The sequence below is a fragment of the Myxocyprinus asiaticus genome, chromosome 27 (genome assembly GCF_019703515.2).
Source record: "Myxocyprinus asiaticus isolate MX2 ecotype Aquarium Trade chromosome 27, UBuf_Myxa_2, whole genome shotgun sequence".
NCBI lineage: Eukaryota > Metazoa > Chordata > Actinopteri > Cypriniformes > Catostomidae > Myxocyprinus > Myxocyprinus asiaticus.
This window is the reverse complement of record NC_059370.1, coordinates 15,588,366-15,602,170: the sequence shown is the minus strand read 5'-3', so window position 1 is coordinate 15,602,170 and position 13,805 is coordinate 15,588,366. Positions and strand designations below refer to the sequence as shown.

General features: G+C 39.0%; 1 protein-coding gene across 2 annotated transcripts in view; it reads left to right on the top strand.

The window, feature by feature from the left end:
• Positions 1 to 13,805, top strand: part of LOC127418404 (girdin-like) — a 40,725-nt gene that overhangs the window by 21,244 nt on the left and 5,676 nt on the right. For both annotated transcript variants that reach the window (XM_051659056.1, XM_051659057.1), the window contains 8 exons: positions 903 to 1,550; positions 3,509 to 3,688; positions 4,338 to 4,678; positions 4,782 to 4,908; positions 6,764 to 7,156; positions 7,345 to 7,506; positions 10,673 to 10,950; positions 11,793 to 11,936. In XM_051659056.1, the coding sequence (XP_051515016.1) occupies positions 903 to 1,550; positions 3,509 to 3,688; positions 4,338 to 4,678; positions 4,782 to 4,908; positions 6,764 to 7,156; positions 7,345 to 7,506; positions 10,673 to 10,950; positions 11,793 to 11,936 (2,273 nt within the window). The remainder of the gene's footprint in view (positions 1 to 902; positions 1,551 to 3,508; positions 3,689 to 4,337; positions 4,679 to 4,781; positions 4,909 to 6,763; positions 7,157 to 7,344; positions 7,507 to 10,672; positions 10,951 to 11,792; positions 11,937 to 13,805) is intronic.

Below are 13,805 nucleotides of genomic sequence, written 5' to 3'. Positions count from 1 at the left end.
GAGTACTTTTATGTTGCCCTTATGTGGATTTTGGAGCTTCAAAATTTTGGCACCCATTCACTTGCATTGTATGGAACTACAGAGCTGAGAAATACTTCTAAAAATCTTAATTTGTGTTAAGCAGATGAAAGAAAGTCATATACATCTTGGGATGCATGAAGGTGAGTAAATGATGTGAGCATTTTCATTTTTGGGTGAACTGTTCCTTTAATGTCTTGAAATGTAATCGATTGACAGCCCTAATTATAATATTAAATGTGTGGTTACAGGTGTACGTTTATACTCGTCTCATGATCCAATCAGAATGTAAAAATGTATTAATTTTATGATTTGTGATAATGACCAGCAGATTGTACATTATCCCGCTTCTTAAATAGCTATTACCAAATAAAGAAACAAATAGACACAAAACATTGATTTGAGTTTAAATTATTTTATAATGAAACAAGAAATATGAAACTAGCATTGCAATGTTGACAGTTTAGTGGTAATTATACGAAAACATTTGACTGCAGAATGCCACAATTTACCAGTCAGAATCAAGTATTCTAGAAATCTGTTTATCTTATTTTCCAGTAAAAATAACTTTTTTGTAAGATAATATGAAAATATATCTTGTTTTCTGAGAATATATCTCAAATTAATAAAAAAATTCTCCATTGGCAAATATTTTTTTCTTGTGCTAAGCTGGAACCTAATTCATTTTTGTTGTATTTATGCATAATACAAGAAAAAAAAAAAACTATTCATCTTACACACATTTGCCTCTCAAGTAATTTAAGGGTGCTTTTATTTGAAAACAATAATATTGACAATGCAAAAACGTTTTCTGCAGTGCACTTTCATGTTGTCCTTGTCTCAACTTTTGAATCATGTCATTTGAATTCTCTTTCAACTCTTAGATGGAGTGTCTGAAGAAAGAAAATAGCCGCTTGAAGATAAATCTGGAAGATATGAGAACAAAACAGAAGCAGGAAGACCTCGAGGTGGAGAGAACAGTCACAGAGGGAAAAGAAGAGAAAAAGGAAATAATCCCGAGAGGAGAATGTGAGGGAAAAGACACAAAAAGAGAGAAAGAGGATGGAAAAGAAGAAAGAGAGCAAGACATAATAAAAGCCCAGAGAGAGGATGGAGAGGGGGGAGAGGGGGGCAGCGTAATCCTCAGTGAGAGAAAAAAGAAGGTTATTTTTGAAATGAAAACCAAAGAGAGAGGCGAGACTGAGGGTGAGAAAGACATAGATAAGAAAGACGTCACAGAGGAGACATCCCAGCCATCAGAGTACAACTCTGAAGCCCAGACAACCACACAGAAAGAGGAGACAGAAGAAGATCAATTCTCCCTGGACACACTTATCCTACATCAGCAGCTTCAGCAGGCCCTGGAAGAGGCTGATAGACAGAGCACTCTAGCCCAGGATCTGCGCTCCAAACTGGCAGAACAGAGTAAGAAGGTCTTGGAGGTCGAGCATAAGATGGTTTTCCTGGAAGCTGAGAACCAGAGGCTGAAGAAGGCAGCAGAAAGCCTCATGGAGGCTAGGAAACAGATAGAGGTAATGAACCATTATGTTATGACAAAAAAACCTAATTACTACAAGATTACTTTACATTACAGCACCATTAAAATCTCTTTCACCATCCAGCCAAAAATGGTCTTGTCGATAACAGCAACTGAAGTAAGAAAAGCCCCTGCCACTCGCAATTAAGAAGGGCATCCAGTATTGCTACTAGACCCTTGTTAAATAAGACATTTCTCACACTGACACACTTTGCTAATTGGGCCTTATGGCATCATGAGCAGAATTATTTTTTATGTAAATTGTTTATTAAACCATTCTTACGAAGAAGAAGAGGTAGAATGGTTTTATGAAAGATTTACACTTAAAGAAATATTCCGGGTTCAGTACAAGTTAAGCTCAATCGGCAGCATTTGTGTCATAATGTCGATTAGCACAAAAATGAATTTTGACTCATCCCTCCTTTTCTTAAAAAAAAACAAAAATCGGGGGCCTGGGTAGCTCGGTGGTAAAAGACGCTGGCTACCACCCCTGGAATTCGCTAGTTCGCTAGTTCGAATCCCAGGGTGTGCAGAGTGACTCCAGCCAGGTCTCCTAAGCAACCAAATTGGCCCGGTTGCTAGGGAGGGTAGAGTCACATGGGGTAACCTCCTTGTGGTCGCTATACTGTGGTTCATTCTCAGTGGGGCGTGTTGAGTTGAGCGTGGATGCCGCACTATGTCTCTGTGGCAACACGCTCAACAAGCCACGTGATAAGATGCGCCCGTTGGCGGTCTCAGACGCGGAGGCAATTGGGATTCACTACGCGACCACGAGGACTTAAAAGCGCATTGGGAATTGGGCATTCCAAATTGGGAGAAAAAAGGGAAAAAATCCACAAAAAAAAAGCAAAAATCGAGGTTACAGTGAGGCACTTACTATGAAAGTGAATGTGGCCAATTTTTGGAGGGTTTAAACAGAAATGTGAAGCTTATAATTTTACAAAACCACTTAAATAATTCTTCTGTTAAAATTCATGTATTATTTAAGCTGTAAATTTGTTTAAACTGTTATTTTAACAGTCATTTTAGGGTTTGTTGACATTACATCATCATGGCAACAAAGTTGTAAAATTGGGTATAATTTTACACAGAGAAGTTTAATAAGTGATTTTATCACAATTAAATCATGTTTACACACATATTGTTTATGTCTTGTGGATATACTGTTGAAACAGTCGAGTATTTTAACATTCAAAAATTGGCCTCCATTCACTTCCATTGTAAGTGCCTCACTGTAAACCAGTGTGGCAGGAAGGATGCTGCACACCCAGCCCCTAATCAAGCTAATCAAGCCCTTGAGAGGGATAAAGGTGACTGGAGGCGGCAGTTCAAGAGAGAGATTGAGTTACGGGCAGCTGCCCTGCATGTGTTTATGTTTGTGTCTTTTTGTTTTATTAAAAGATTATTTATATTGTCAAGCCAGTTCTCGCCTCCTTCTTTCCATTGAACTTTGTTACACTGGTGCCGAAATCCAGAAAGGAGGAGGGATGCGCCGTAGTAGAGTCCTCGCCATTACTATCCAGCCCAATGGAGCAGCCGCGGCCATCCGCCGGGGGACAGAGGAGCCCGGCCGCCTGAGAGCGGAGGAATGGCCGCCGACCACGAGGAGGAGGGGCTCCTAGCCGACCGCCTGGAGCGGTCAGGGCTGCTGCCAGGGGCGGAGGAGACCCCTACCGGCCGTTAAAACGCAGTGAAAATTGTTAATCTGATAAAAAGAAAAGGAGGGGCAAGTCAAAATACATTTTTGTGGTAATCAACATTATGCCACAAATGCTATCGATTGAGCTTAACTTGTATTAAACCTGGAATATTCCTTTAATGTCTTAATGTCACCAGTGAGCAACTTTATAGAAAACGTGCCTTAACGTTTTTAATGTCTTTTAACCCCCAGTTGGCAAACCAAAGGTTAAAATCCACAGTGCTATATAACACTTTACTATGTGTGTCTGTCAGGTTTTGCAGGGTGAATCTATGCAGCAGGAGGAGGAACTGATGCGTCTGCGTAGTCAGGTGGAGTTTCAGAAGATGGAGGTGGCAGTGATTGCTCAGTTAGAGGGAGAGAGAGCAGCACTGGAAAGAGAGAGAGAGACACTCAGAGCCAGCATAGACTCACTCAGGGCTGCAGTACGCAAGGTGAGACAAATTTCCCTTTTTACTGTGAAAGAAAAGACATTAATTACATCACTGGGGAAACATTTTGATGAAAGTTATGCTGTAACAATGACTGAATATACAAGACACAATAGGCATTTAAGGCATGGCCAGGCAAAGGTCATTTTTTTTTTTTACCCCTTGTCCTGCACTGTTTGTGAATGATACCTGAAATTGACTTGTGGATTGATGAGGTGAGTAAATGATGAGAGAATTTTCATTTTTGTGTGGACTATCCCTTTAAATTGAAGGAGGGCAGTGAGCCCTATCAAGGGACCAGAATATCATAGAGACTTGGGGGTGGGCTCTTTTGACTTGGGCCTGAAATCACCCAGAACAACCTATTAACCACCTAGCATTGCCCTAGCAACCACCCAGAACACCCTAGCAATTGCATTGCAATGTGTTAACAACCACTCAAAACACCTTAGCAACCACATATTAATAACCTGGCAACCACCCATAGCATCCTAGCAACGTGGCAGTGAGGTTTCCATGGGCAAGCACCACTCATATTTACTGTAGAAAATATGAAAATAAAGTTGATAAATAGCCGCTAAATTTAGAGAAAATAGATTTTTTCATATTTTATATTTTAACCGAAGGTAACAAAACAATTTCTGACTCATAGGGTGATCAGTTGGAGCTGATCAACCAAAACCTTAAGGCCGACCTCGAAAGATTGGGGCGGAGCTTGGAATCTGCCAAGCGCTGCGAAGAAGAGATGGAAACTGAACTGCGGGAATCCAGCCTGGAGGTGGAGTCTCTGACCAGAGGGCGGGAAGAAGCTCTCCTTGAGGTCACGCGATTGGAGCAAGAGAAGGAGGCGTGTCAGGCAGAGCTGGACAGCCAACGGCGTGAGCAAAGACAAAGAGAACGAGAAATGGCCAGACTCAGACAGCAACTGGAGAGCACGACCTCTGCCCTAGAGCACGGTAACCAAAGAGCCTGCAGCCTAGAGGCACAAAACAGGTACAGAACAATATAGCAAGTTGGCACATTTGCACAAGTTTGAAACAAATAGCATCACGCATATAAGAACATCATGTATATCAATCACTATATCTGCCCACAGACGGTTGGGTCAGGAGCTTTCCCAGCTCAAAGAGACATGTGCAAAGTTAGAGGAGCTGCAGAAGGAAAACCAGCAGCTCAGTACACTCAACGCTGAGAGCAAGACCCAGATTAACTCTCTAGCAAAGGTCTGTGCAGTTTCAATCTGTTTGTGTATATGCGAGGTCTAAATTATAAAGGCAATTACTACAGCTCTGCAGTACATCTTAGTTTTGCAATTATGTTTGCCTGGACGTCCCTTGGTGATGAATGCTACTGAAATGAGCCACTTTAAATAATGTTTTTCCAACCAGGAACTGTTCTCTAGTTCCTTTAACTCAATTAGTCTAAAGCTCCTTAGATAACTGTGCTTAAAATGCATCTTGGTGAGAGTATTTAAAGGTGCTGTAAGCAATTTTTATGTAATGGCATGCAAAAAAGCCCTTATTTACCACATATAACTGAAACATCCCACATGTCTGTGACAGCGCTAATCTCTGTAAACAGCAACAAAAAAGTGGTCAGATTCTTTAGCCAATCAGAAGACTGTCACAGACAGTCATTTTGTGTTTTCAAAGGGGAGCCCATAGATGAGAAGTAGGAAGCTAAGTGTGGAGAAGTTAAAGTGAATTATTCAAGTCAAATACCATATTCAGTTTAAAGGAATATTCCGGGTTCAGTACAAGTTCAGCTCAATCCACAGCATTTGTGGCATAATGTTGATTACCACAAAAATTAATTTTGACTTGCCCCTCCTTTTCTTCAAAAAAAGCAAAAATCTGTGTGACAGTAACGCACTTACAATGAAAGTGAACGGGGCCAATTTTTGAACGTTAAAATACTCACTTTTTCAAAAGTATAGCCAGAAGACACAAACAATATCTGTGTTAACATGATTTATGTGTGATAAAATATATAGCCAATTTTACAGGTTTGTTGCCATGACGATGTGATGTCAATAAACCCTGAAACCCTAAAATGACTGTAAAAATGACAATTTAAACAATTTTACTGCTCAAATAATACATGAGTTTTAACAAAAGAATTAATGTAAGTGCTTTTATAAAATGATAAGCTTCACGTTTCAGTGTTTAAACCCTCCACAAATTGGCCCCATTCACTTCCATTGTAAGTGCCTCACTGTAACCTCCATTTTTGCTTATTTTAAAGAAAAGAAGTTATGATTCGAAATCAATTTTAGTGGTAATCAATATTATGCCACAAATGCTGTTGATGGAGCTTAACTTGTATTGAACCCGGAATATTTCTTTAATAAGCAGTTGTCGAGTGACAACACTGAATTGATGTGCTACTGCTCCATCTCTGATTATAACAGTCAACTGTATGGTTCAACTGTATCTTTGGAGGGCGGAGTTTCGGAAAGAGGGGCGTGTCTAATTTAGTGACTAGAGCCACGTTTTTATGCAAAAAAATGCAAAATAATTCACATTCTGCCAGGGAAAGCATTTATATAAAAATCACATCCATGCATAACGCATTATATCATTTAAAATATCCTGTACATTTTTGAATCAAACTCACTCAGAATGCGACAATTTCTGATACAGTTTTAAGTGTCTAATTTTTTGTTTATTATGTCCATGTATGTGGTTACAGACAATTACACCAGTGAAAATTGCCCTCAGTAACTTAAACTTGTCCTCTGTCACGCCTGCGCTCGACTACAGTATCTCAGAAGAGAAGCATCATGTGATCTCCGCTCCTATTAGTACTTGAAGTATTGCATCACTCCTCATTTGCAAAATGTTCAACTTTTCGTAATTTTGTCATGTGTCACTGCAAATCTCCAGCTCTATTTGAAAATTAATCGCAGGCAGTGTGAACGACCCTTAAATCTGGCACACGTTCCAGAATGGCCTACGTCACTTACAGCACCTTTAAAGAGCTCGAATGAAAGATTTCTTAACAAGATGCTTGGTTGGTTTTGGATGAAGCTGTTAAGATACAGCAGTTGTCTAACTTTGATATCCCAATCACAACCAGGAACTGGCTAATGAAAAAGCCCAGTCCCAGGAGTTATCCAATCAAGTTGCACAGCTGAACCACACACTTGAGGAGTTGCAGACCAAGCTTAAAATGGCAGCTACGCAACAGCACCGATCTAGTCCAGAGGTCACTTCATCTCCAACTGACTCTCACACACAGAGGATAGAAGACTCTGTATCAAACAGACGGTCTGTACCGCTGGCAGGAGGCCCCGAGGAGTCTGCTGTCAGTATTGGAGATAAGATTAACCACAGCTCTGGGCCCACAGACTCTTTCTGTACAGAAAAAGACTCAAAAAACAAAGGGAACAAACAACATCAGACAACACCAGAGCCTGCCACAGCAAGCCAGGAGGTCTTGAGTCAGAGACTGATAAATACAGAGAGGGAGGTGAGATAAAATGCAGAATAATACCCTTGAAATGTCATTACATTTTTGGCCCCACAGGGCTACCTAATGCCTGTCTTTAATTAAACATTATTAACGCTGTCCAGAGATTTGGATGACTTTTTGAATGAACGGATAATAACTTGCCTCTGATTCGCCCGCTGAATTCTGTGCCTCCGGTTTTATCCCAGAATGCAGTTCTGCAGCGTGAGCGGGAGGTGTTGCTGTCTCAGCTCACTCAGTCTCAGTCAGCCTGCACTCAACACCGAGAGCAGTTGGTCACCCTGCAGCGCCACTCCATCTCGCTGCAAGAGAACTGTGCTAAATTACAGGCCCTCAACACCAAACTACAGGTGAGTGTGTGATTGAGTGTGGGTTGCTTGTCTCAAAATGGACCCTTTGATGCTGAACAAAAGGACAATGTATTTTAGAAAATGACATTTGTTTAAATCTGTATTAGTTGTGCCTTGATAATAGGTGGGCACTCAAGGGTTTCAATCACACTGTTGGCAGAGCATAAACCACACCACTTGGCTTTTCATAGGCTCGTTATTAACACATCACTGACCACACTCTCACATTTTGTTATACAGCTCTCTACTTCATTCTAATTGGTCAATCACGGCATTAATTGTGATATTTCTGAATAATGACTGTTGTCTTTGGCAACACTCATGTTCTGTCTCTCATATCACTCTGTGGTCTCTAAAAGTAAGATAATAAAATAATTAACCTCAAAACTATATTTTTATGTCCATGTATTTATATATTTGGTAAGTAGCCATATCAGCCAGGCATTGTTGTACATTTTCAATTTTATTTAGAAAGTTTATGTTGCAAAAATGACTGGCTAAAGGCCTATTCACACCAAGACCGTATTTTCAGTGCAAATGTTCGTTCCAAACGACCTTTTGACTAGGAACAATGGATTGGTATTCACACTGGGTCCGACAAATCATCTGCTGTCAACCTGAAGGTGTTTTTACGGAGAGCAGTCCGTTTTTTTTTCTTCAGACTGCTATGATAACTGACTGACCAATGAGATATGAGCTTTTTGTCATGTTTCCAGAGTCGCTACTGTTGCACAATCGACCGCGTTGGTGGCACTTTTCAACTGGCAAACACAGGTGCTGCTCTTTTACTCGTCCCATGCACAAAAAACTCTAAATTCGAAAATACTACATTAATTTTCATTGCTATGCAGAAGACCTGCAATTGTGTTTGTCATTGAATCCCAATGATCTGGCTAATTTAAGTGTTCTTCAGGCTTGTTTAGCAGATATAATAAAATATGATGGCATGTAATTTTCTTCAGTTAAATACAGATAAAACAGAATTTGTTGTAATAATCGGTCTTGGTTTTAAAAAAAAAAAAGTCAGATTGAGTCAGGTGGTATATTCAGCAGGTGGTGAGAAATTTGGGAGTCTGTTTTGATACAAATTTACGTTTTGAATATCACGTCAAGCAGTTAGTTCAGTCTTGTTTTTAACAGTTAAGGAACATTTCCAAGGCTAGACATGTCTTTGGGATACAGAGAAGCTTATACATACTTTTATTTTGTCTTGCCTTGATTATTGTAATGCCCTGTTTTCAACTTTAAATCAATTAAATCAATCACTTCAGCACGGCTACAATCAGTGCAAAATGCTGCAGCTAGACTTTTGACACAAACTAGTTCTTCAACTCCAGTTTTTGCTTCTTTGTACTGGTTACCAATTCATTTTAGGGTTGATTTTAAAATGGATTTTTTTTTTTTACATATATAGCATTACATGGTTTGGTGCCAGAATATTTAGCAGAACTTTTCATACCTTATGAAACAGTTAAGGCCATTTCCCACTGGCAGTACTAAAGCTTTTCCCCGGGACTAGTGCTTTTCGTCGCTTTCGCACCAAATTAACTATAGTTCCTCAAAGCCATTTTATGGGACATTTTTAGCTCTTACTCCAGGGTAGGTACGTTTGGGGCATATAGGGAATGTGGCAGACTGTGGGAGGTGCTGTAGCCTGTGATTGGTCAAAAACCTATGACACACAAAGCATTGAGAAAAGAGAGGAGTACCACAGCCACCATTTGTAAACAAACTAGCTGCTAGCCTGCCACTCAGAGGATTACTCTAATTTTACAATTCCCTTACAATTAAATAACATATAACAAGCAAAGTATTCAGAGGATCACCCGTTTCACATGTGTTAGACGTCTTAGATCTTCTTGTCGTGAACTCTTGGCTGTTCCAAAATCCAGATGTAAAACTAAAGGTGATAGAGTTTTTGTAGTGAAGGTCCCATGATTATGGAACAGCCTGCCCTGGGACATTAGATCTGCTGAATCTGTGTCTGTTTTTCAAGTGTCATTTAAAATCTCATTTATAGACTTGCTTTTACTATGTGAATGTGTTGTGTTTTACTGAGTGTGTTTTGATTTTATGTTTTGTGAAGGTTTTTGTGCTAAATTGCTAAAAAGTGCTATAAAAATAAAGTTATTATTATTATTATTAAATTCAATGCAAATATGCAGTAAATAAATAATATAGAAGTAAACACAATACATTCTTTCTTTTTTAGAATTATAATGTAATGTGCTGATACCTCATATTATATAATATAATTTTTTATTTTTTTGTCTTAATATACTTAATTTAATATATACAGTATATTACTGTGACTGCTTTCAGGCATTAAAAATAGCAGTGAGGTTCTGCAATTTATTTGGACTTGCTCGTAGTAAAATATCACATAAAAAGACCCTACATGCAAGGATAAAATAAGACACAAAGTATTCCTGTAAGTGTGCTTTTTTTCTCACAGCACATAAGAAACCCTGAATTTGATACAAATATGCAATAATTAAATAAAGAAAAGACCAAGAGGCTGTTTCTTCCTTAATATGATTTTTAATGTGATGCATCATACTGAATGCCATACCTGTTTTACTTAATGAACATTATTTCAGGTGTATTTATATCACTGTACCTTGTGATATATAATATAGGCATAGAAAAGAGAAGCTGGGTTCGGAAGTTCATTTGGAATGTACTTGTAGTAGCAAAATACATGCATAAATATAAAGACAGAATACATGGGACATGTAACAGCGCTCTTTATTCATCTCACTCACACAAAAAACACAGATTCTATATTCCTCTAATTGCATCAAAAACATGGAAAGAACATAATGAAACAGTTATGCCAAATTAGGTAAATTATTGCCTTAACTGCGTTTTTTTATATTAATCTCATGCATTGATTGCTGAATGCACAAGAATAAATGTTTGCAGAACAGTGCCGCCTACTGTACAGGGGTGAAATTGTTTTTCATTTTATTCATTTTGGTTTCGATGTGATTGTGAATAATCTCTCTCGTTGGCAGTTCATCTTGCAAATTCGTCACAAATTCCTGATTCTGATCTAGCGGTCTGATATTTCTGAAGAATGACTGTACATCTAGGGATAAAGTGAAATCACACCTGTCATCCGGGTATTGCAAGTCAATCACTTTTTATAATTTTTCACTCTCAGGTGGAACAGGCATCTCTAAGTTCCGAACATGCGTCAGTTTTGGCACGTTTCAATGAGAGCGAGGTTCGCTGTGCAGCTCTGGAGGCAGAATCAAGGGTGTGGCTAAAGGAGAAGGAGGAATCAGTGGTGCATCTGGAGGCTTTAAGGCGGGATCATGAGAGATTGACCGCTCTACAGCAGAGACAGGAGATGGAGCTTGAAGAGTTGCTGGTCAAACACAGTCAGCTAAAAAGCAACAGTCGCAGTCTAGAAGCTCAGTGTAAAGACGCTGAGGCCAGGTACAGTGCTTTAGACAATTTTCAAGAAATTCTTGAAGCACTAAACATGAGGCTGTCAGCATACAGTCAACATGAAATCAAAATCAACCCTATTTACTTTCTAAAAGGAAAAGTTTACCCAAAAATGGAAATCCTATCATTACTGACTCGTCCTAATATCTCTCCAAACCCCTTTGACTTTCCTCTGTGGAACACAAAAGTGTTTATTTGCCATAGAATGAAAGCGAGTAGTGACTGCTTTCTGTCAAACAAAACAAAAAAAGTACCAGAAAATCTCCAGAAAAGTAATCAGTAAGGCTCATGCAACATATTCCAAGTCTTCTGAAGTGATATGTTCACTTTGTGCAATGAAGAGAATGAAATTTAAGTTAAGCTATTCACTCTCAAATCAAATCTGACTCAGATCAGTTCTGGCTCCATTCTGGTGTGGAATGCCCACTTTTCACAATCCAATCAATTCCTGACAAATCAAATCAAGTCCCGGCCTACATTTTTTATCATTTATTATCCTGTATTACTCAGAAATATGTCACATTACTTAAGCAAGATAGGCTGTGAATGCCGCTTCATCTTGAGTTTAACTTGAAATACGAAAACATAAGGCAGCAAATCGATAAATACAACATCACTTGAATTGCAAAAATGTTATCAGAGGCTGAAAACATGCTTTATGCCTAAACATTTAAGGACAGAGAATACTGGAACATGTTATCAGTCAGTTGTTGCTCCATGAGTAACTGTATGTTGCTACACATTGTACATTTAATAAAAGTAATTTACGGTTTAGCAAATGACATTTCATTTTAAGCTTGTAAAATGATTTAAACGCTGTGCTTGTCCAGATATAAGGAGCTGTTGGAGCGAAAAGCTCAGCTGGAGGAGGCAGAAAAATTGATACACCTGGAGAGAGAGAAAATGAAGAGAGTGACACAAGGGCAAGTGGAGAGCGAGAAGGAGCTGGAGAGACTGAGAATGGACAATGAAAGGTGAGAAGTCGTAATTGATCTGACCACAACACTGGGTTGAAGTTACAGTCAAGCAGATTCATAGGAAAGAGAGAGGAAGTGATGATGCCACCCACCAGAAAAGCTTGTCACCCAGTGCGCTGATGGTACGCCCCACCAAAGTTTCACCACAGTGTGAGTCATAGGCCAGTTTCCAGTAGTTGTTGCCATGGCATGACAGCCTGTGAAAGTGTTTGTAAAGCTTGTTGCTTTGGTGAACAGAATGAAAGGAACAATTTACATAACATGCTTGTTAGGAGGGAGTTCACATTTATTCAACGTGTTCAGTTTGTTGGATGGTTGTTTTTTAGATTAGATTGGTGCTTTGATCATTTGTTTTCTAGACGACAGGCTGAATGGATGGATGGATGTAAAGAGACACTGTTGGGGTAAATCTCACGTAAACATGTCCGGGTTTTATGCCAAAATCATAGGAAAAAATGTATTACATTTTGCATAAAGAAATGTAGCCCATCCGCCTCAAGGTTCGATGTGTTGTGCATTCTGAGATGCCATTCTGCTCACTACAATTGTACAGAGCGGTTATCTGAGTTACAATAGCCTTTCTGTCAGCTCAAACCAGTCTGGCCATTCTCCGTTGTCCTCTCTAATCAACAAGGCATTTCTGTCCACAGAACTGCTGCTCACTGGATGTTTTTTGTTTTTGGCACCATTCTGAGTAAACTCTAGAGACTGTTGTGTGTGAAAATCCCAGGAGATCAGCAGTTACAGAAATACTCAAACCAGCCCTTCTGGCACCATCAATCACGCCATGGTCGAAATCACTGAGATCAAATTTTTTACCCATTCTGATGGTTGATGTGAACATTAACTGAAGCACCTGACCTGTATCTACATGATTTTATGCATTGCACTGCTGCCATACGATTGGCTGATTAGATAATCACATGAATAAGGAGGAGTACAGGTGTACCTAATAAAGTGGTCAATGAATGTATATATGTAAGGGATAGTGTACAGTCAGCCCATTGTTGCAAAATAAACCCCAACAGGTCGATCTTGTATCATCCTAAAGGGGTTTTTATGATAACAACCGGCTGACAGTACATTATCCCGCTTATTACATGGCTACTAAGCAAATAAATATATATATGGAAATTAAATATTGATTTGCATTGAAATTTTGTAATTATGTGAGAACAAAGAAATCGCTGAACAGCTGAAATCCACCTCCGGTTTGTGTTCTGTTGGTGTTTATTCTGAGAAAATGACCGTCTGACTGCTCATTATCCATCTTATTACAAGACTACTTTCCAAATAAATAAATGCGTATGAAACATTGATGTGACTTGAAATTATTTTATTATTATAGAAGCAGGAAAGTTGACTTGCAATACCCAGATGACCGGTCTAATACGTCTTTGCCATTGACCAATCAGAATCATGTATTTTAGAGTGCTGTGTAATATATATATATATATATATATATACACTGGTGGCCAAAAGTTTGGAATAATGTACAGATTTTGCTCTTATGGAAAGAAATTGGTACTTTTATTCACCAAAGTGACATTCAACTGATCACAATGTATAGTCAGGACATTAATAACGTGAAAAATTACTATTACAATTTGAAAAAAATGTTCAGAACTTCTTAAACTACTTCAAAGAGTTCTCATAAAAAAAATCCTCCACGTGCAGCAATGACAGCTTTGCAGATCCTTGGCATTCTAGCTGTCAGTTTGTCCAGATACTCGGGTGACATTTCACCCCACGCTTCCTGTAGCACTTGCCATAGATGTGGCTGTCTTGTCGGGCACTTCTCATGCACCTTACAGTCTAATTGATCCCACAAAATCTCAATGGGGTTAAGATCCATAACACTCTTTT